The sequence below is a fragment of the Ptychodera flava genome, chromosome 10 (genome assembly GCF_041260155.1).
Source record: "Ptychodera flava strain L36383 chromosome 10, AS_Pfla_20210202, whole genome shotgun sequence".
NCBI lineage: Eukaryota > Metazoa > Hemichordata > Enteropneusta > Ptychoderidae > Ptychodera > Ptychodera flava.
In genome coordinates this window covers 32,892,950-32,910,552 of record NC_091937.1, presented here as the reverse complement: position 1 = coordinate 32,910,552, position 17,603 = coordinate 32,892,950, and the positions used below count along the sequence as shown (strand labels likewise).

The 17,603-nt window shown below is 38.3% G+C and overlaps 1 protein-coding gene across 12 annotated transcripts in view; it reads right to left on the bottom strand.

Moving 5' to 3' along the window:
- Window positions 1-17,603, bottom strand: part of LOC139142549 (ankyrin repeat domain-containing protein 6-like) — a 54,252-nt gene that overhangs the window by 23,823 nt on the left and 12,826 nt on the right. For 7 of the 12 annotated variants that reach the window (XR_011554420.1, XR_011554417.1, XM_070712512.1 and 4 more), the window contains exons 2-4: window positions 7,713-7,859; window positions 2,198-2,296; window positions 947-1,048 (exon numbers count right to left, since the gene is read on the bottom strand). Coding sequence is in view for 9 of the 12 variants with exons in the window: in XM_070712512.1 (XP_070568613.1) it covers window positions 947-1,048; window positions 2,198-2,296; window positions 7,713-7,829 (318 nt within the window). In the remaining 3 variants the exon portion in view is untranslated. The remainder of the gene's footprint in view (window positions 1-946; window positions 1,049-2,197; window positions 2,297-7,712; window positions 7,860-17,603) is intronic. The other 5 variants (XM_070712518.1, XM_070712511.1, XR_011554419.1 and 2 more) reach the window with 3 other exon arrangements.

The following is a 17,603-nucleotide window of genomic DNA, read 5'->3' as shown; positions in this document are numbered from 1 at the left end:
CAACATTTTAAAACTCACATACCACTGTATTCCATATAATTGTCTGAAACGTCCCATAAATGCAGGAATGCCCCTGAGGAAACCAATTAACCTGATCTCAGTATGCGTCGACATACTTTCCAACTTTTCTGAGTCAAGCCATTGACCCGTGAATTATTATCCTGCGCATGTCAAACTGTGAGATTAAATCAGTGTCACTCTCACTGGCATTGGTATGACTGTGGTTGTTATATCTGTCTCTAACCCTGTGTTGACTTGTAAGGTGTACTTTCCCAAAGCTTGAAATCAGATACAGTTAAGTTTGATGAGGCCTCTATATTAAAGAGACAGACAGCACATGGCTGCAGGCACTGGGGAACTTGGAAAGTACAGCAATACATGTATGGCACACTCTGAGAATACTACAGATTTGATCGCTGACATGTAAGGCTGCCTGATGAACAGAAATCTACAAGCTTAGTGGTCGACATTTTTGTCATCACTAACATTGAAATATATTACACATATTTCATCCATCCTACACTAAATTTTCAAAACATTGATTGGTCCAAAGGCATCATAGTGGAATAATATGGGATGAACCAAACCATAGGGGAACAAGGGTATTAAAAAGCTGCTGATAGCAAAATGAAGGGATGACTTTTCACCATTGAGAGAAACTCTACACTCTCAGAGAACTCCAGATGACTTGCATGGAATGTTGATGTATGTATGGTTTATAGAAGTCAACTTACACAACACATATGGACACGACAATTGACAGCAAAGCAACAATCATCTTTTAAATTGTCAAATTCTTTAAGATGAAAGAGATAATGATTGTTGCCATGACAACCATTAGGTGATGTTGGAGATGAAAGATGGCTGGCCATCTGAAAGGATGTCTTGGTTGTCATGACAACAGTTTAAAGATGCAGAAGATGAACAAAGAAAGGAGATGCATTACCACCTGATCCTGCCTGTCGACAGGACAGCCTTCTTCGATGAGCGCCCTCACAGCTTCCACGTGGCCATCAGTGACCGCAAGGTGCATAGGCGATCTGCCGGCCTGGAGGAGAGATAATACCCTGACGGTTAATTGCTAGGACTTGCAATAACTATTTAGACAAGATAGGGAGAGTGTACTGCAATTGTGCAGGGAAAAACTGTTTTGAAATAATCAAACCTTGGTTTACTCCAATGTGTGACGCTGTACATATTGTTATTATGTGATAGTTGCAAACTTTTTTCACAATTTAGCAAATTTAGCAAATTTTACAAAAGGTTTTAGTCAGTGTGAAGGAAGAATCCCGCGCATTATCAGTGCCATACATAGTTAAGCAGCATACAACACACAAAACATTAGCAGTTGTTATTTACATATTGGTCAATGTCAGATTGGTAAGATGCAGTTCAGCTTGTCTAACTATGTACTCTGTTTTTAACCATGGGATACATGTACATGCCAAGATGTTGAAAGACATTTTGACAAAAAGTGCAGTTGCTCAACAAATGGATTTTGAAGTAGACAGTCTTGCGATGTCCTTGAGTGGAGAAAATTCAGAACTTGATTGCCTTGGAATGCGAAGTGGAAACACATTCACACGTGATGTCTACACGATGGCTTTGAAATGAGTTGCAGGAATATCTATCGTCGAAAGATGAAAAAGGGGAAGTAAATCGCAACTGAAGACAAACATGTCCATAAATATTTTTGTCTTTAGAACCAAACTGCATGATTTGTGACTGTGCATTGTAATGTTGTAACTTGTTGGATTCTCAGTTCATTTAAAGCTACTGAAATACCAAAGATGATCCAGATCTGAGTTCAGAAATGACATTTTACGTGACTTTTTACAGTAAGGCATTCAGACATGGTATTTCAACAATTTCATGTTTGGGGCTATGATTCAATAATTAACAAAAAAGTGCATTTACAACATCATTTAAACAATTTTATTAGTGCTTTCTAAAACTACATCTACATCTACTCTACAACCCTTTCACCACCAAAAGTTGGCGCAACCCATTACTTTCTTAACACAAGGTTGGACCTCTGCATTTGAAAATGGGGGTCAAAGGGTCACTACATTCGAAGTGAAGCCTGTTCTAAGCTAATCAGGACATCTACCAAAGGTACAAAAAAAGGATTTACGTGGCAATAACTGACGAGATTAGAACAGGCTCTTATTTTTTTCATTTAAACTGCGATGCTTACAACATCTTGTATATCAGGTTCACATCCTTGTTGTATGCACGCCTTGATAGTGGTGGCATGGCCATTGAGGGCGGCGTAGTGCACCGCCGTACGACTGTTCTGCAAACCAAAATGAACACCATGTCATGTAGGACAGCAAGTCCATAGCAAAGCGATGGTTGTATGAGCAGTTAGGCATTGTCATGACGAATAATCATAGCACAGCCAAGAATAAACATACACACATAACAAACAGAAGTACATTGGTTACGGTTACATAAATGTAAAAAAAAACCTTCCACTGTGAGTAAAGAATATCTGTTTTCCATAAATATTAGGTATTAGAAATACTGCTGCAGTTGTTATTAGTTCAGATATTTTGCAACCTGCTGTAGAGTTTAGAGAAGAGGGATACAGACAGAGGGAGGGATGGGGAGGTGGAAAGGGGAGGATAACAGACAGATTGAGAAAGATACAAGTTTGGGGACGGAGGATGGGTGTTTTTGTAGTAATATGAAAATGCAGTAGAGGTGTCAGTATAGTCTTCAGGAAAAAAATTGGGGATGACAGTTGATGCAACAGTGATCTCTTGTGACACAGTTGGTGGCGTACTATCGATACATGCAATTTTGTGGTAAAATACGCCCCTGGACTACGATCTACATGTGTGCAGACTCATACCTGTGTAGCCCAGACACAGTTCAAAATTACAAATTTGATTAACTTACATAATCATTCATTGTGAGAATGCCTGGAATGAAGTACGTCTCGTGCGTGTTGCCAAGGAAACAAAAAATTTCCTGGACTGTTCCATGGCAACCACAGCATCCGATCAAGAACCCTTGTCATGAAATTTATACGTTTTATATTGGCTGTAATAATGTAAAGCCAAGAGTCACAATTGACCCCTATCACACCTTACACACTGAGCATGGTACAATGATCCGATTGTTTCATGCCGTGGAATATCTCATATGGAAGCAAATGTAGGGCAATTAGCTTAAGAATTGTATCCCTAAACACTCCACCCTGGATAAACTGAATGTCATAGACTTCAAATACTTTTTTAAGTGACTGGTTAATATAAGCGGATGCTGGATGGTTATGTGGGTTCCGAGTCAAGCTCAAACAAGTTACTGGTCGTCAAGCATGCTACCGCTGGAACATTTTCAACGTAATAATCTAACCATCATTTGAACATTTTTAAAGTCTACATTAAATTGTTTCTTTAATTCTGTCATTTGTCATCAAAGAATGTCCGCTTCTGATTCTTTGGTTCTGTCCAAATTTTCATGAAATTTTGAAACTTTTGGCAAGGGAAAAAGACTCAATGTAACTTCAGTGACAGAAAAATGTACAGCATGGTGTAAACTACAGAAGACCTACACAGCAAACCAAGCTGCTCAGTTCAAGTGAATGCCGTTCCAAGCAGTTTGTACTCTGATCTTTTGATTCTTTCTATTGTAATTCATGCCCCTGTGAATGAAATATGTTGCTTGCAACCAATAATAACTTAGATATATTACTACTACTAATACTACAGTAATGTTTGCAGCTGTTTAAACTATTATCATGAAATGTACTCAACTTTCAACAGTATTGGACTAAATCTTGTTCCTGATTTTAACCTCTGCCCCAGGAATATATTTTTGTCTAAACTTTACATTCGGGGTGGTCTTATATTTCATTATTAAATCACGTTTTGATAACTGAGTGAACCCAGCAATTGACAAACTTAAGCTTGTTCCATTGAAAGCTTTGATATGACACAAATATTGTTTTGTGCTATGGGTGGAAGATATTTAAAGGGGAAATTTACCCTGAAAATTAATTTTGCATATTAAACTGATATGGTCATTGAAAGGCTTTCGTGTCGATTTTATTCACTTTCACTCACTGGCTAACAAACAGCGGTGTACTAAAATACCGAAGTGACGTCGTAAACTTGGTCATTGAAGCAGTCGACGTGTGTAACTGTAAGCTTTTCCACTTACAGTGTACAGAATGGCTACAGAATATAGGGGCCAAGCACTCGGTGTCGATGTTAAAGTCAAGCAGAAATAAAGTTTTCTGCGAATACGACTTTGAGAAGGACTGCTTTTACCGAAAGTTGCAAGTCCAACTACTGAACTACTAGCCTAAAAGAAACTGCCCGGGGCATATCCAGCCCCAAGTGCTTTGCTCCTACATATGGGACTGTGCGTACGCTAAGGCACTAGAAACGGAACGCTGTAGACGGACCACTGGTTCTAGACTTATCATGTCTACATCGAGGTGTTCTGTAACACATTAAAATGCTCGCACTTTTAGAATTAATGTCGATCTCTCTAGAGCATTGGCATTACTTCGGTGTCGGCATGATTTCACAGCGATTGGGTTGACAATGACAGGCATGATTGATCGCCGAGAGTAATTTGAACTTCGTCATCGGAGCTAGAATAGTCACTTTCCGAACTCGAGTCGCTGTAACTTTCTGACGATGTCAGTCTTGGATCATCGATTGCTCGTTCAGGTTTGAAGTTATTACCGATTATCTTCGCCATTATGCTTTTTAGTCGAGCGCTGAGGTTTGCGTACCGCGTACGCGTACTCTACTTGGCGTAGAAGAGCTTGGTCATAAGTGACCTCGCTTTGAACCCGCTGTGACTAGTAAGTTTGATACGTCACTTCCGGTTTCCGTGCGTTCAGCTTGTGGCCACTGCGCTAATACGCGCAAGTGAAAGTGAATGAAACCAACGCTATTTTGTTTATTTTTCACTAAATAACGACCTGATTACCTAAGAAAGTCTGGTAAATTTCCCCTTTAACAGGAGTATCATCAAGTTTTTTGTGAAGAAGTGTTTGTTGGTGGTTTCTTGGGGGCACTCTTGTCTCAAATCAGCATGCAGGAGGGAAGATGGGGAAATCTTATTCTTTTGTAAGGTGGGCAACTCTGTAAAGGGCCTAGTGAGCAGGCAAAGGGAGTGAAATCTGGTTGATTGTATGAGTTTGTAAGAGGGGGGCAGGGCAAAATTGTGTGCTGGCAAGGAGGAAGTTTTGATAGCAAGGAGTGAGAGAAGGGAAATCAAAGGGAGGGAGGGGGAAAGTTTCAATTCATGTGAAGGTATATTTGAAAACAACTTTTATTTTCCCCTCCAAATTTTACAAAATTTTGTAAAAATTTGTAATTGTAATTCTGTAAAATTTTGCAATGCATATGTACATATCAAAAAACATCTCTGCTTCAACAGTTTATCACAATACTTGGAATCTGCTACAATAGTTGGCTGCCTATGATATACAACAGGTATGAGCTGAACGTATGATTTTGTGTTCTACGCACGGCAACTCCATGACTGTGATTCACATAAAGATAGTCCTATCACACAGTTGTTGATAATATTGGATCATGTTACTTGTTAAACTGTCCCTACAGATGTCAAGGACTGTAAATATCACAGTCAGTGATACCAAATCGGTATACTTCTGGTACAGAAATTGAGTAAAATTGACTGGAATATCTCAAACAAAGACAATATTCAATGGTTTAATCAAATTCTGAAGTGGCTGACCAGACAGTGACTGAGATTTTCAGGTGACAGACAAGACCGCAAATTTCATGCCAATCAGTAAACTGGTATCTTCACAAAAGTCAATTGATGTAGTCTGTCTGCTTGATAGGATAGCCATTAGACATGTACATAGAATTCAATGGAAAAGACCACAAACCACTTTATCAGACAGACTGGCTTTATTAACCTTTCCCCTGCAGTGTTTTCCCGCCAAAAATCTGTAGTCTGCACCAGATGTTTTCATTCATTTTTGGTGAGGAACAAAGGGCAAGATATGCACATATATCTACTGAAATTATTCTTTGAAGTAAACGTTTAGCAGTAAAAGTTGTGGGAAATCAGAGATTCTATCGTAAACATACTTATAATACTTCATTCAAAGTGTACTTTACATCTCTGCTTTAGAACAGATAGGTGTCTATATACATGGCCATCCAATTGTGTTTCAACTCATCACTACGAGACAGTCCAATTCAGAAACTCTTCTGAACTGGTAAATCGCATAGGATTACCATCGACGCCTAATTAAATCTAGTTTTCCGATTAAAAAAACACCTAAAACCAGGCTTAACTGAATAATTGTGTCAGTGATTTCATCAACTAGTCACTGACCAATCAGCTGGCAGGAAAACAAAGTAAACCGAGAAGGGATACTTTTAATAAGATTGTTGTAGCCTGACAATGGTTAAAAACAACATGAAAACTCTGATAATTGGCCAGGCTTGGCTGCACCATTCCTTGATTCCCAGTATATAAAAGAAACTTTAAGTTGTCTTAAAGCAAAGCCTACTTAGAGTTTTAGAGGTTGTATGTGAGTTGGGTATCTAAAAATCTAAAAAATGTCAAACTTTTAAGTTTCTTAAATAAAGAAATCCTATTTCAGCCAAGTGAGACTTCAGAATTGCCAGCTGGAGTTTGATCACCGGTATGACCAATTTTTGATGAACTGCTTGATCGAACTATCTTCTGCAAATTCCTGTTTGTTGTGTCAATGTTCATAAACAATCTGATTATAGATACTGAGTTTCGAAACATCAAAATTAATGTTTTGAATCTGAGTTTGAAATAAAAGTGGATGAAAATTTCATTGGTATATGTAAAAATTTTCAACAAATTTAAACATTTTTTATGAAGCATTTATATCATAAAGTAGGCACAAAATACATCCTTATGGGATTTGGAGGCAGATACAAGTACACCATCAACAGTGTCATTTCATAAAACCTGCAACTCAGTAAAAGAGGTGAATTGTAATAGAAGATTATTAACACATTTTCTTTCACTAGCTGTCTTTCATATCTAAACTGGAAGCTTTTGGGGAGAGCATGCTGTTTGGGGTCAATGACCTGCGGGACTTCAGGTCACACAGTTGCTTGGTCACAGTGGGTGGTGACTGGAATTGTACTGCCACCCAAAACCGCTGAGGTCAGGGTAAATTTTTCAGTAATATACTTTGAGCCTCACCCAGTGTGGTATATAAGGTGTGACTATGAGACACCAGGGAGTATGTAGTTGAACAGATGTGAAGAGATTACTGTCTACGATAAAATCTATGCGAGTTGTGTAGAAATGGAGGAATATCGCTTCTTGAACATTTCCTGATCGATCAAATGATCAATCAATCAATCAATTTTTCTATCTATCAATCTACATTTATTTTGACATATTTATTTATTTATTTATTTATTTATGTGTGTATGTGACAAGGTGTATAAGTATGACAGAGTGTATATGAATGTGTAAAGACGGTTTCAATGAGAAACTATGATCCAAACGACACGCTTCATTCTTGCCTACTAGTACTTGGCACACACAGACACTGCTACTGGTAAAATCAACTTCTGTTACTTAGTGTATAGAATCCATGTAAACTGAAAATACTGGGCATTAACTGATTCAACACCAAAATATTGAATATATGTACAAAAATAAAAAATAGTTATACTTGAGGGCAAGAATTAAATTTCCCCCACAATAGGTCTTACCTTGTCAGGTTCAAAGGTCGCCCCAGATTCTAATAATTCCTTAATTCTAGCAGTCTGGCCTTTGCTTGCTGCCAGACGTAGCTTGTCTGACAGCTGACCTCCACCTGGGGTACTCATGCCCCTCAATTTACCACTACCTTACCATACCTGCAAGCAAAATAGAATGGTTGAGATTACTTCACATGAAATCAAAACCATATTTGATAGGTTTTTATTTTCTCTCCTCAGAAAAAAATTTCAAGAAATATATCATTTCTTGCATCTTTGAATTTTTGTCAAAGTGACAACACCTTTATATCATCAGTGTTTTTGAAAATGGTGAAAAATTATTAGATAAAAGTATAATGGGTTCTGAACATTCTGGGGCATGACATTCACAGTCACTGTACGTGAAAGCTTGCTCTTGACAAACACCAAGTACAAGTGCGAGCACCTGACAGCGATAATGGCCTAATCCGATTTGACAGCATATTTTGGCTTCAGGTTTCAAATCAGGGATCTAGGTCAGGACACATCATTGGAAATAACATGCCACGGGTAATTAAAGAATCGTTCACTGTTTTGATCGGAAAACACTGTAATGTATCGTTTCCACATACCGCAGGGAATTACATGTATCTGTGTTGTAAGCTGCTGACTGGGCTAACTCTAGTAATTTTAAACCCTTTCACCACCATGGTTTGGCCCAAACCCATTGTTATCAATGGTGATTATGGACCTGTTTACAGGGAACAGGGGTGAATAGGTTACGTTTTATGGTTGGACTTACTACAAAGTTCTCAAAGCTTGCCCAGGAGTCCAATAAAAGCGGACTCTGGGGCCAGTGACTACATGTACTGTACCCACTGTGGAATACACAGCAACAAGTCCTATGAGTAAAATTTTGTTTTATGGAGGATTAGATCCAAAGTGATGGCTCAAGCATAGATCTTAGAGTCTGTGACTCAACTACTGTAAGACCTTACATTGTAGTAGAATACATCAGACATAATACTATAGGAATGGGTTTGTGATTACAAGACTACAAACACTGTAACTAGGAATCAGTGATCAGTCATCAAGCTTACTAGCCAGGTAGTTCATTTAGTGTATTATGAGGTTATCCCACGATATCAACGCTTGGTTGGGACGTATTGCCATGAGTGAGGGTGCGAGCCGCATCACACGAGTCAAAGACTAGTGTGATGCGGCGCACACGCTCACGAGTGGAATACGTCCAACCAAGCGCTGATATCGTGAGATAACCGATTTATCATATGCCCATGACCGTATATTTATGAAAAAGGTAATTAAAAATAAAGAAATTTTATTAGTTTTTGTCAGTCTTTCGAAGGGACTATGTTTTTATATTCTGCCGCTGGTCTGAGCGCATTGATACATATATACAACAGCTGATCAAGTCGTCAATCGCATCGTGTCGAGTGTGTACCATCTAAACAGGCTTATTTCAGCGCAATTTACCGCAGTTCAGAAAGGAATGGAGCCAATTTACTTATTCTGGTCACCGTCCCGGTGTTCTGGTGGATAATTATTACACGGACAATATTGTAAGTTCGAATTCACTTAATAACTATTGCTGAAACATGGCTGACGTGAACAGGAACGACAAAGTAGCGCGAAATACAACAGATTGTAAACATCAACTTTTGATTTTCTACAACAACCTGTCCTGTAACACTCTTTAGATCTAAAATAAAGGAACGTTAAATTCATATGTACTAGTAAATGTTTCGTTTTATATTGAAAGATGGATTTGATCGTTAAATGCAAGATGAACATCATAACATCAAATCGGAAATAAACAACAATTGATGACGTATAACGTGCAGTATCAGACTGATGTTTTACGTTCCACGTCACGACGCGTCAGAGGAGACACGGATATGGTCATGGGTATATGATAATATTAATTATCATCTGCTTATCCTTTAACATGCATTTGTATATTAAAATGTTTAAATTTTTCAACCTATTGTGAAGTACAGTTCTTCTCGTAAAATCTTTCTCTAATTTGTTTTTATATCTTAGGATTAATAGGTTGTAAAAGTTCACATAAACTTTTACATTATAATGGTGAAAGGACAAATACATAGTGTTATACAGTAGCACAGTAATATGCACATTAGTTTTTCACAATTTCCTCTCTAATCACTCACTCCAGAGGAGTGTAATTGTGTTCTTTGGCAAAGCTGACACTCTACAGCGTATGGTATGGTTTGAAATGGGGGCTGGGACGGTTAAAATTTCTCTGTTTCCCTAGTATCACCTGTGTTGTAATAGTTTAATCCAACACAGTGTATCAAGAGAATAAGAATACCGGTAGGTAAAAGACTTTTATCAGAATCTTTTGGCATATGATTCAAAACAGATGAGAAAGTAAGAATGTGAGAGACCTTTGTTATCAGATTTTTTGGGGTGAACGATGTGAAGCATGTGAGAATACCACAGCCTGGGTGACCACAGATTGAGGATTGGTGGTTGTCAGCACATCAATGACAATGATGGCTCCGTTTATTGACTTGGCACGGTCACACCCCTTGCTTGAGTCATTTCTCACTAAACATGTCTACATTTCCTGTGCCTTATTGATTCAAAAAAAAACAAACCCAAAACCACAACGCCACTGATACGATTACAGACGCACTGTAGTTATGGAATCATATAAAAGGTTGGGAAAAAAGTTGTATTTAGCCCATGACTTGCTCCATTGTGTCTGCAGACTGAGGTGCTAGGCCAGGGCTGTTCCCATTGTACAAGTCTTTTCATGTTGTGTTTGATGGTAGAACGGCCGAAGCCGGGAAACTTTTCATAGCTCAGACCTCATCAACTATGCAGTTACACCTCTCGGAATTCAATTTCGTGACCACAAGGTTGTTGCGGTATTTTGTAAAGTACATAATACACAATTTCCTCTTTACAAGTGTGTAAAGTTGTTGAGTTTGTTCGGCTGGATTTTCATGAATGACTGGCAGAGAGGTGCACTTGGACAGAGAATATATCTTGTTTGTGACCTTCTCCTAACATGTTAGGACATCCAGGCCTTCTAGATTCAGTTTACAAGTTCTAACTTTGGATTTTCATACCATAATCATCAATTTTTTTCCAAATTTCAAGTACAGTACAGAATACAGAATACTAGTAATATTTTGTACACTAATAATAATGTAGCAGTTGAATGTATCAACACAAACTTCCATAACATTTAAAATATCCTTTCAGAGTAAAAGTAGCAAGTTTCAACGACTAACATTAATTCAATTTTTTCAGTTTTTTGTTTGAATATAGACTCACTATCTGAGAAAAACTGACAACACATGATTGAACTTGTAGGACAAAAAAACGAAAATGGTCTTACCACAACCGCCTACACCACTGACCACCCAAAGTAAACACTGAAATGATAAACCCACTACACTTTCCTGTCAAACATGTTTCTGTCTACCAAATCTGATTCAAAGTAAACATTGCATAACAGAATGCTTTTGGTGAAAAGAAAAGGCTCTGGGTGTACAAAATCCCTGCAAAAAAAAAATCCAACTTCACCATTGTCTGGCAAAACCGGATAAGCCACGCCACTGGTAAATGCATTGACTAGGTTATAGGCAAAATCAACAGACTGGTCGGTAAAAAATCCAAACTTCACTCAGAAATTCAGAAGCTATTGTATCACTGCAAAACAAAGCAGAATGTCAAACAAGATTCACTGAATGCAGTAATGGTGACTGGAATGACCTGTAGGGTTGCCTTTGAGTGTTCTATTGTCTCCAGATTACAGTCACAAAATCCGATCTATTCCTTGGCTAATATTTCCTGCGGTGAAGTTCCTGTACTTCTGTCACTTCAGCTGAAACGTGGACCGGATATCTTTAAAAGTTGTCGGCACTTGGATTCATATTGTTTTATTATATGTAGTTAATCATAAAAATAATTATTTTTTCATATTTCTCTATATCAAATCATAGACAGCAGAGTCTCTGCCGTCTATGATCAAATGTTAACAATGCACACTTCTATCGGTATCAATGATGATAATTTCATCAATGATGAGAAAAAACCAATGAATGACATGTCAGTTTTAATGTTCCATACACATAAGAAGGGGCAAACACAAAATCCTAACTAGGCATTCTGATGGAATGTGTATGTATACCCTAGAGTACATGGGCGCCGTGATGGCAAACTGTGTGTGCCAAGAATGTTGATGAAAAACCTTGTCAGCTTCATGTTTTCCCCTTACACCATGCGGGCAAAAAATCTACCCTGTTGATAGTTCTGGACATGTGGGGTTGACACCTGTGACCTTCCCTACCACAGTGGTCTTATCACAGGGCTTGCAACGGTCAGGCAGGGCTTATCCACTGAGAAACGGGGGTGAATAGGTCATATCATTTAAAATATCTGACTTGAATTTGCTCAGTTTTACCTTACTCATGGTGCTCTGCAACCTGTAACCTTATATGAAGTACAGTACGATAATAAATTAACATATCTGCTTTGCGATTCTTTCAAAATCTGGTATTTGTTTTGTACAAATGCAAACTCATTTTGTGCAGCGTTTTGAGGAAAACAGAAATATCAAAGGGACCGTGTTTCCATTTTTGACCAATGACCCAGATACCTGACAATCTAGATACAAAACAGATCACTGGAATGGAACCCACATGCAAATTGTATGGCTTCTTTTACATTCTCTCATTGATAATGGTGATAATCTCTAAGAAATGACAGAAAAACAGATAAAGTTTCAACAAGCTGTTTCAGTAGTCCAAAGAGAATATTAAATACTTCCCTGTAACTCAATACTAGATCAATATTTGGCGTGTATGTTGAGCTCCCTCACCAAGATGACTTGGATTTCCTGTCTTTTATTTTATGGGTGGTGGTGATCGACCATTTTTGCTGGTAACATGTGAATGATTTTCAGTGCAAAATCAATAAAAAGCACCATTTTAATATTTTTTATACAAAATCATTACTGATCATATTGTCAACAAATCTGGTTTTAAATTAGCCTAAAAACCTAGTGAAATTTTGAAATTTTGGAAAAAAAGTTGTGTAGCATGGAGAGATTGTGCTGCTAGTTCCAAAAGTCTCTCTCCTTGCAGCACGTTTCATCGCAACCCACGGGATGAAGCAAAAAGGGCTTTAGCAAATATTGAAAATAAACAAAACCGACAAGAAGACAATTCTGGTCTGTAAACACTCGGTTGAGTTATGTCACCCAAGTCAACTTGACAGGGTCAGCCTTGGATGAAAAGGACCACTTGGTGTTAGACAAACAGACGTGCCAGTTTAATCGCAAATCATGTTTGACTGTGGTCTGTAAGCAGCAAACCATACTCTATGGCTACTGAAGATAAACATCAAGCACTGGAGCTCAACTGGAGTTAACGGAAGATTTTCAACAGGTCTCAGATGTCAATGAGGCAGAAAGATTTATTTTAAAATCATGTCAACACTCCTACATCAGAAAAGCAAAATGTCTGCCTTGTAGTGAAATCTCCTCTCATTTCTGTCCTATATTGAGCGCAATTTGTTTATCATTTAGTAGTAACATAATCACAGGGTTCTGGATTGCAGAGGCACAATGTAATTACAACATAACAAGATGAGATACCTATTGAATTTATGGTACATTGGATATCGTCACCGGCAAATAATTCATCTCGGGGACAAGATTTGATGTGTCTGCTATTGGGCTGATGTAATTGATAACAAATTCCTACGACTACCTGACCCAGAAAAGTACAGGACAGGAACTTTGTGAAGGCAATGGGAAGTCATTAAAAGAGGCATGTGCCTGACAGAACTAAAGAGAAAATAAATTGTTTCTAATGATTTGAAATTCGATGGAAAACTAAATTTTGCAGGTTTGAATTAGATAGGTACACACATAGAACTATAAGTGTACCACATCACGGAATATGACTTTTAAGTGGTGATGTCTATTAAATAAAGAGGTGGTTATTGAGAAACAATCCTAGAATGTCATAATTTGCCATGCACTGTCACTTCCTGTTTGAATTCTATTTATTTTAAGGAAATTTTTCTCTTCAGATGAAAATGCACCTAAACTAATTCCGTATCAATATTACCCTCTAGATTTTGTGTCGTTCCTGACAAAAAATTTACCACTACTGTGTGGACATACATTTAACTGTATGGCTTCCTGCAAAAAAATCTATTTTTCACAAAATCACAATTTTGGGAGGCTTTCAGCTTTATTTAAGACCAAAATGGCAAAAAATGTTGTCAACACCATCAACACAGTGAATATATATCAATATCCTGACAGCATAATGAAATGGGTGCGTAAACAACGATGAGCAACACACTTTGACAGAAATATTCGTAAACAAGGGTGTTAGGGTCACTGATACTTTACCTAACAATGTGGAATAAATTACCAGTTTGAGATAACAGGGAGATAAATTAGGTCTACGATATCGACAAATACTGACACCTCAGCCATGCAGCTGTGTATTCTGCCAAGATGTGCTATGAAAACACCATTTACTGATCTTAGTATAAGTGCCATTGACGCATCGTTCTGGTGACATCGCATTGAAATACGGCCAATTGAAAACATCTCACCAATCCATAGTTGGTCAATCAGCCAAAACTTCACAAATATCTGATCGATCCAGCCATTCAATTATACTATCATCGATTTTTGAATTCCACATTTGAAGTAAACTAGGGTAGGGGCTAACACATGGATATACAGCATTTTCAAGAGTCCACTAAAAGTAGCGAGGGGCTTTATACACGAGCATTCAAGGGTTTATATTTTGATGAATGAGGTATATAAAAAATCAAAATCAAATAATACCAGACTTTGATTTTAACATCTTAACTTCCTTTGGTAAACTTAGACAAAACACTTAAAAGATAGTTGTGCCCCCATTTTCACAACATTTCGATTTTCTTACCTGTTTGGTTGTAATTTAGTTTACTGATTTAACCGATACATTTTTGATAGTTCCGCTGATCTGAATTTTAGTCTATTCCGCCACATCCAGAACGAATCTGAATCTTGAAGAGATATAAGTGTACAGTGTATCACTTTGGGATTTGCAAATTCAAATAGGCAAAATGGCAGTTGGATTACTAAGCTGGGCGTAGGAGGCGACTACTACGCTGTTTATGGTTGACTAAAAGTCTGCTATCTTTTGTTAACCACCACTGAAGCAGAACTATGTGTGTCCTCATTCAATGCAGACGCTTTTTTGAATTCACACAAAACAAAATGAGAAATACTCAATTCTCCGGCTGACAGGATCAAGCATGTCTCATGATTTGCTGGATGTATTTGATTTGGAAGTCACGATCACTAGCAACATGATAGTCTGGTGGTCCAGACACTGGTGGTCCCACACTTCAGCACAACTAGGCTGCCTCTGTCCAAAGTGGTAAACAGACACGATCATTCCCTGAAACCAAGGACAAAGCTGTGCAATTTGCATTGATATTGTCGCCATCCATCAAATCTAAATAAAAGCTGACAAAAGACTCATCTCTGCCTTAAAATTTTCCCAGCGTCTCCATTACCTCAGCTGTCAAAATTTGCCAATATGCAAGAAAAGTCAGATTTAGAAAAGGAAGTTTATTGGCTCTATCGGGGTACTATTTCCTTGACAGACTGAGAAAATTGTCCTAGCTAATAGCAAATCATCTATACAGCCAGTGCTGCTAACCATTAAACGCCGAGTAAGCATCCACATTTACTCACACAGCCAGCGTGAAAGTAGATACAAAAATTATCTCCCCATGTGGCCATGTTACTTTCATATTTTTAGATCGCTTACCTGCATAAAATAATGTTCATATCTTCTAACTAGTGGATTAAATGCCCATACCACTCAAAGCTGAGTGTGTCAGTGTTCCGCCAGAAACCCATGTCCTATGATTAAAGGTTACGCAAGGTCACACAATGAGTGTGTGTGTGTGTGGTTCAAACAGGTCACCTCTGGAGAGCTGTTGTTGTTTTTCAGTCTATTACCTGACTAGTATGGCTGATTGTTTTTACTAATTGACTGTGTAGGCTTTTGTCTTTAGCCATCTGATTAGTTCCACTGCGCTAATTTCACACTACACTGCTGTGTGTAAATATCGCCCATTGAGATACAGCACTTGCTTGCATTGCCTTTGGGGGGAATTTTTTATTTATTTTCACTGATAGAGTGCTACTGGATGATAGCTGCTGCACAGAGTTGAAAACTACCCTGGCATTGAGCCAGCTTTTCTCTCTCTCAATCCTGTGTGGAGTGGCAGCGATTGGCAAAACTAGGGGCTTATGTTTCTTTGCTCGGAATGCTGCCTCTGTGAGCAAACATGGCTAACTAAACCCGGGAGTTGTATTTGTGTATTGGCATGGCACAGTATCATAATTTCATAGGAGTGAGATTTGATATCAATCGTTTGACATCTGAAGTTTTGTAGTAATTTGTAGTTTTGTCTGTCTGCTATTGCTTTGCTCTAGATTTAGAGCAAAATTGGAATGGATATGTTGACAAAATCACCAATAGTGAGTAACTGGCAATTCGTGTCTAACTCAACTATCAAATAAATTCTACACACACATACCCTGGGATTTCTGTCTACTGTGTCTTTCTAAACTTACATAATCCATTTGTCAAATGATTGTTTGTAGACAAACTGATCAATTCCAAGCTGAGTGCTAGCACCGGAATGATAATGACAGCCAAGTACTGTGACAGTTTGGCTAGGAACTTCATCACTGGACTCTCAACACACAGAGGAAAGAAGACATGTTTGCCGGTATAACATACCTTCCTCCTTCAAACAATGGCTTTGGTCAGCAGAAGGCAAACGTTGGACCTAGCAGTAGTTTTTGACACTTAGGTTTCAAAATCACAGATTGTTCCTAACACACAGCTGAGCCTCTCTTTGAATTGCCTTAGCCCAGGTGATGACAGTAGCCACATCACAGTGGCTTTTGAGACTTCATTTATTTCAGTGAGGTTTTTTAAGGCTTTCATTGGGCCAGAATAAATTCAAGCAAACTGTTTTTCTATATGTGACAATTTAGAGATGCACTCACATACACACAGGTCATCCTGATTTCATGGACAATTGCTGATACAGTGATAGTGCAGAATTTATTTCAAATTGCAAAAGGCCAATACACATGATGACTGTTTAGTCTAAAGTTGGTGACAACTGGTTTATTTGGTTCAATCGTGTTGGTGTACATCATTAGATCTTGGAGTTTGCAAGATCAGAGAACGACAGCCAGGTCGATACATGTACTATGTAGAAAGCAGACATTGGGTTCATACAGCGTACTAGATAATCAATGGACATACAGACACCAGTGTGGTAGGAGGTTTGAGGAATACAGATACTGCTAACACACCTGTAAGATGCATGAGAGACAATGTAGATCGATATTTACCAGTCTTTTTTTTGCATGGATAGGGATTAAAGTGTAGAATTGTCAGTGTCTGTTGTTCACTTAGTTACTGTACATGTACTGAGTGCACTCTCCCCCTTGTAATTTTACCACCTGTGAGATCTTCTGAAGGAAACATGAAACACAATCCCTGCTTATTGTATCATTTCTACTGTAGGTACGGTTAAGAGGTGAAACAACATATGTTGTAACAACACACAACTTGCCCCAAGGATGAGCCCTGTGGGCTAACAACCTCCTTCCTCTAACCTCTTTCTGCATTTTTTACAAACACTTCCTGGGGTCCTTACCCGAAATGATAGCCCTCCAAGAGACTGAAAAATTACTGAAAGGCTAGGGCACCACAAATGCCGAGCCCTTACAATGTACTGGCTCAAAACAGGGCTAGTCTTGAGTTGAAGAAGCACTTTCTACAAACTAAAAGACTTGCACAAAAACAAGGGGGGGTGGGGGCA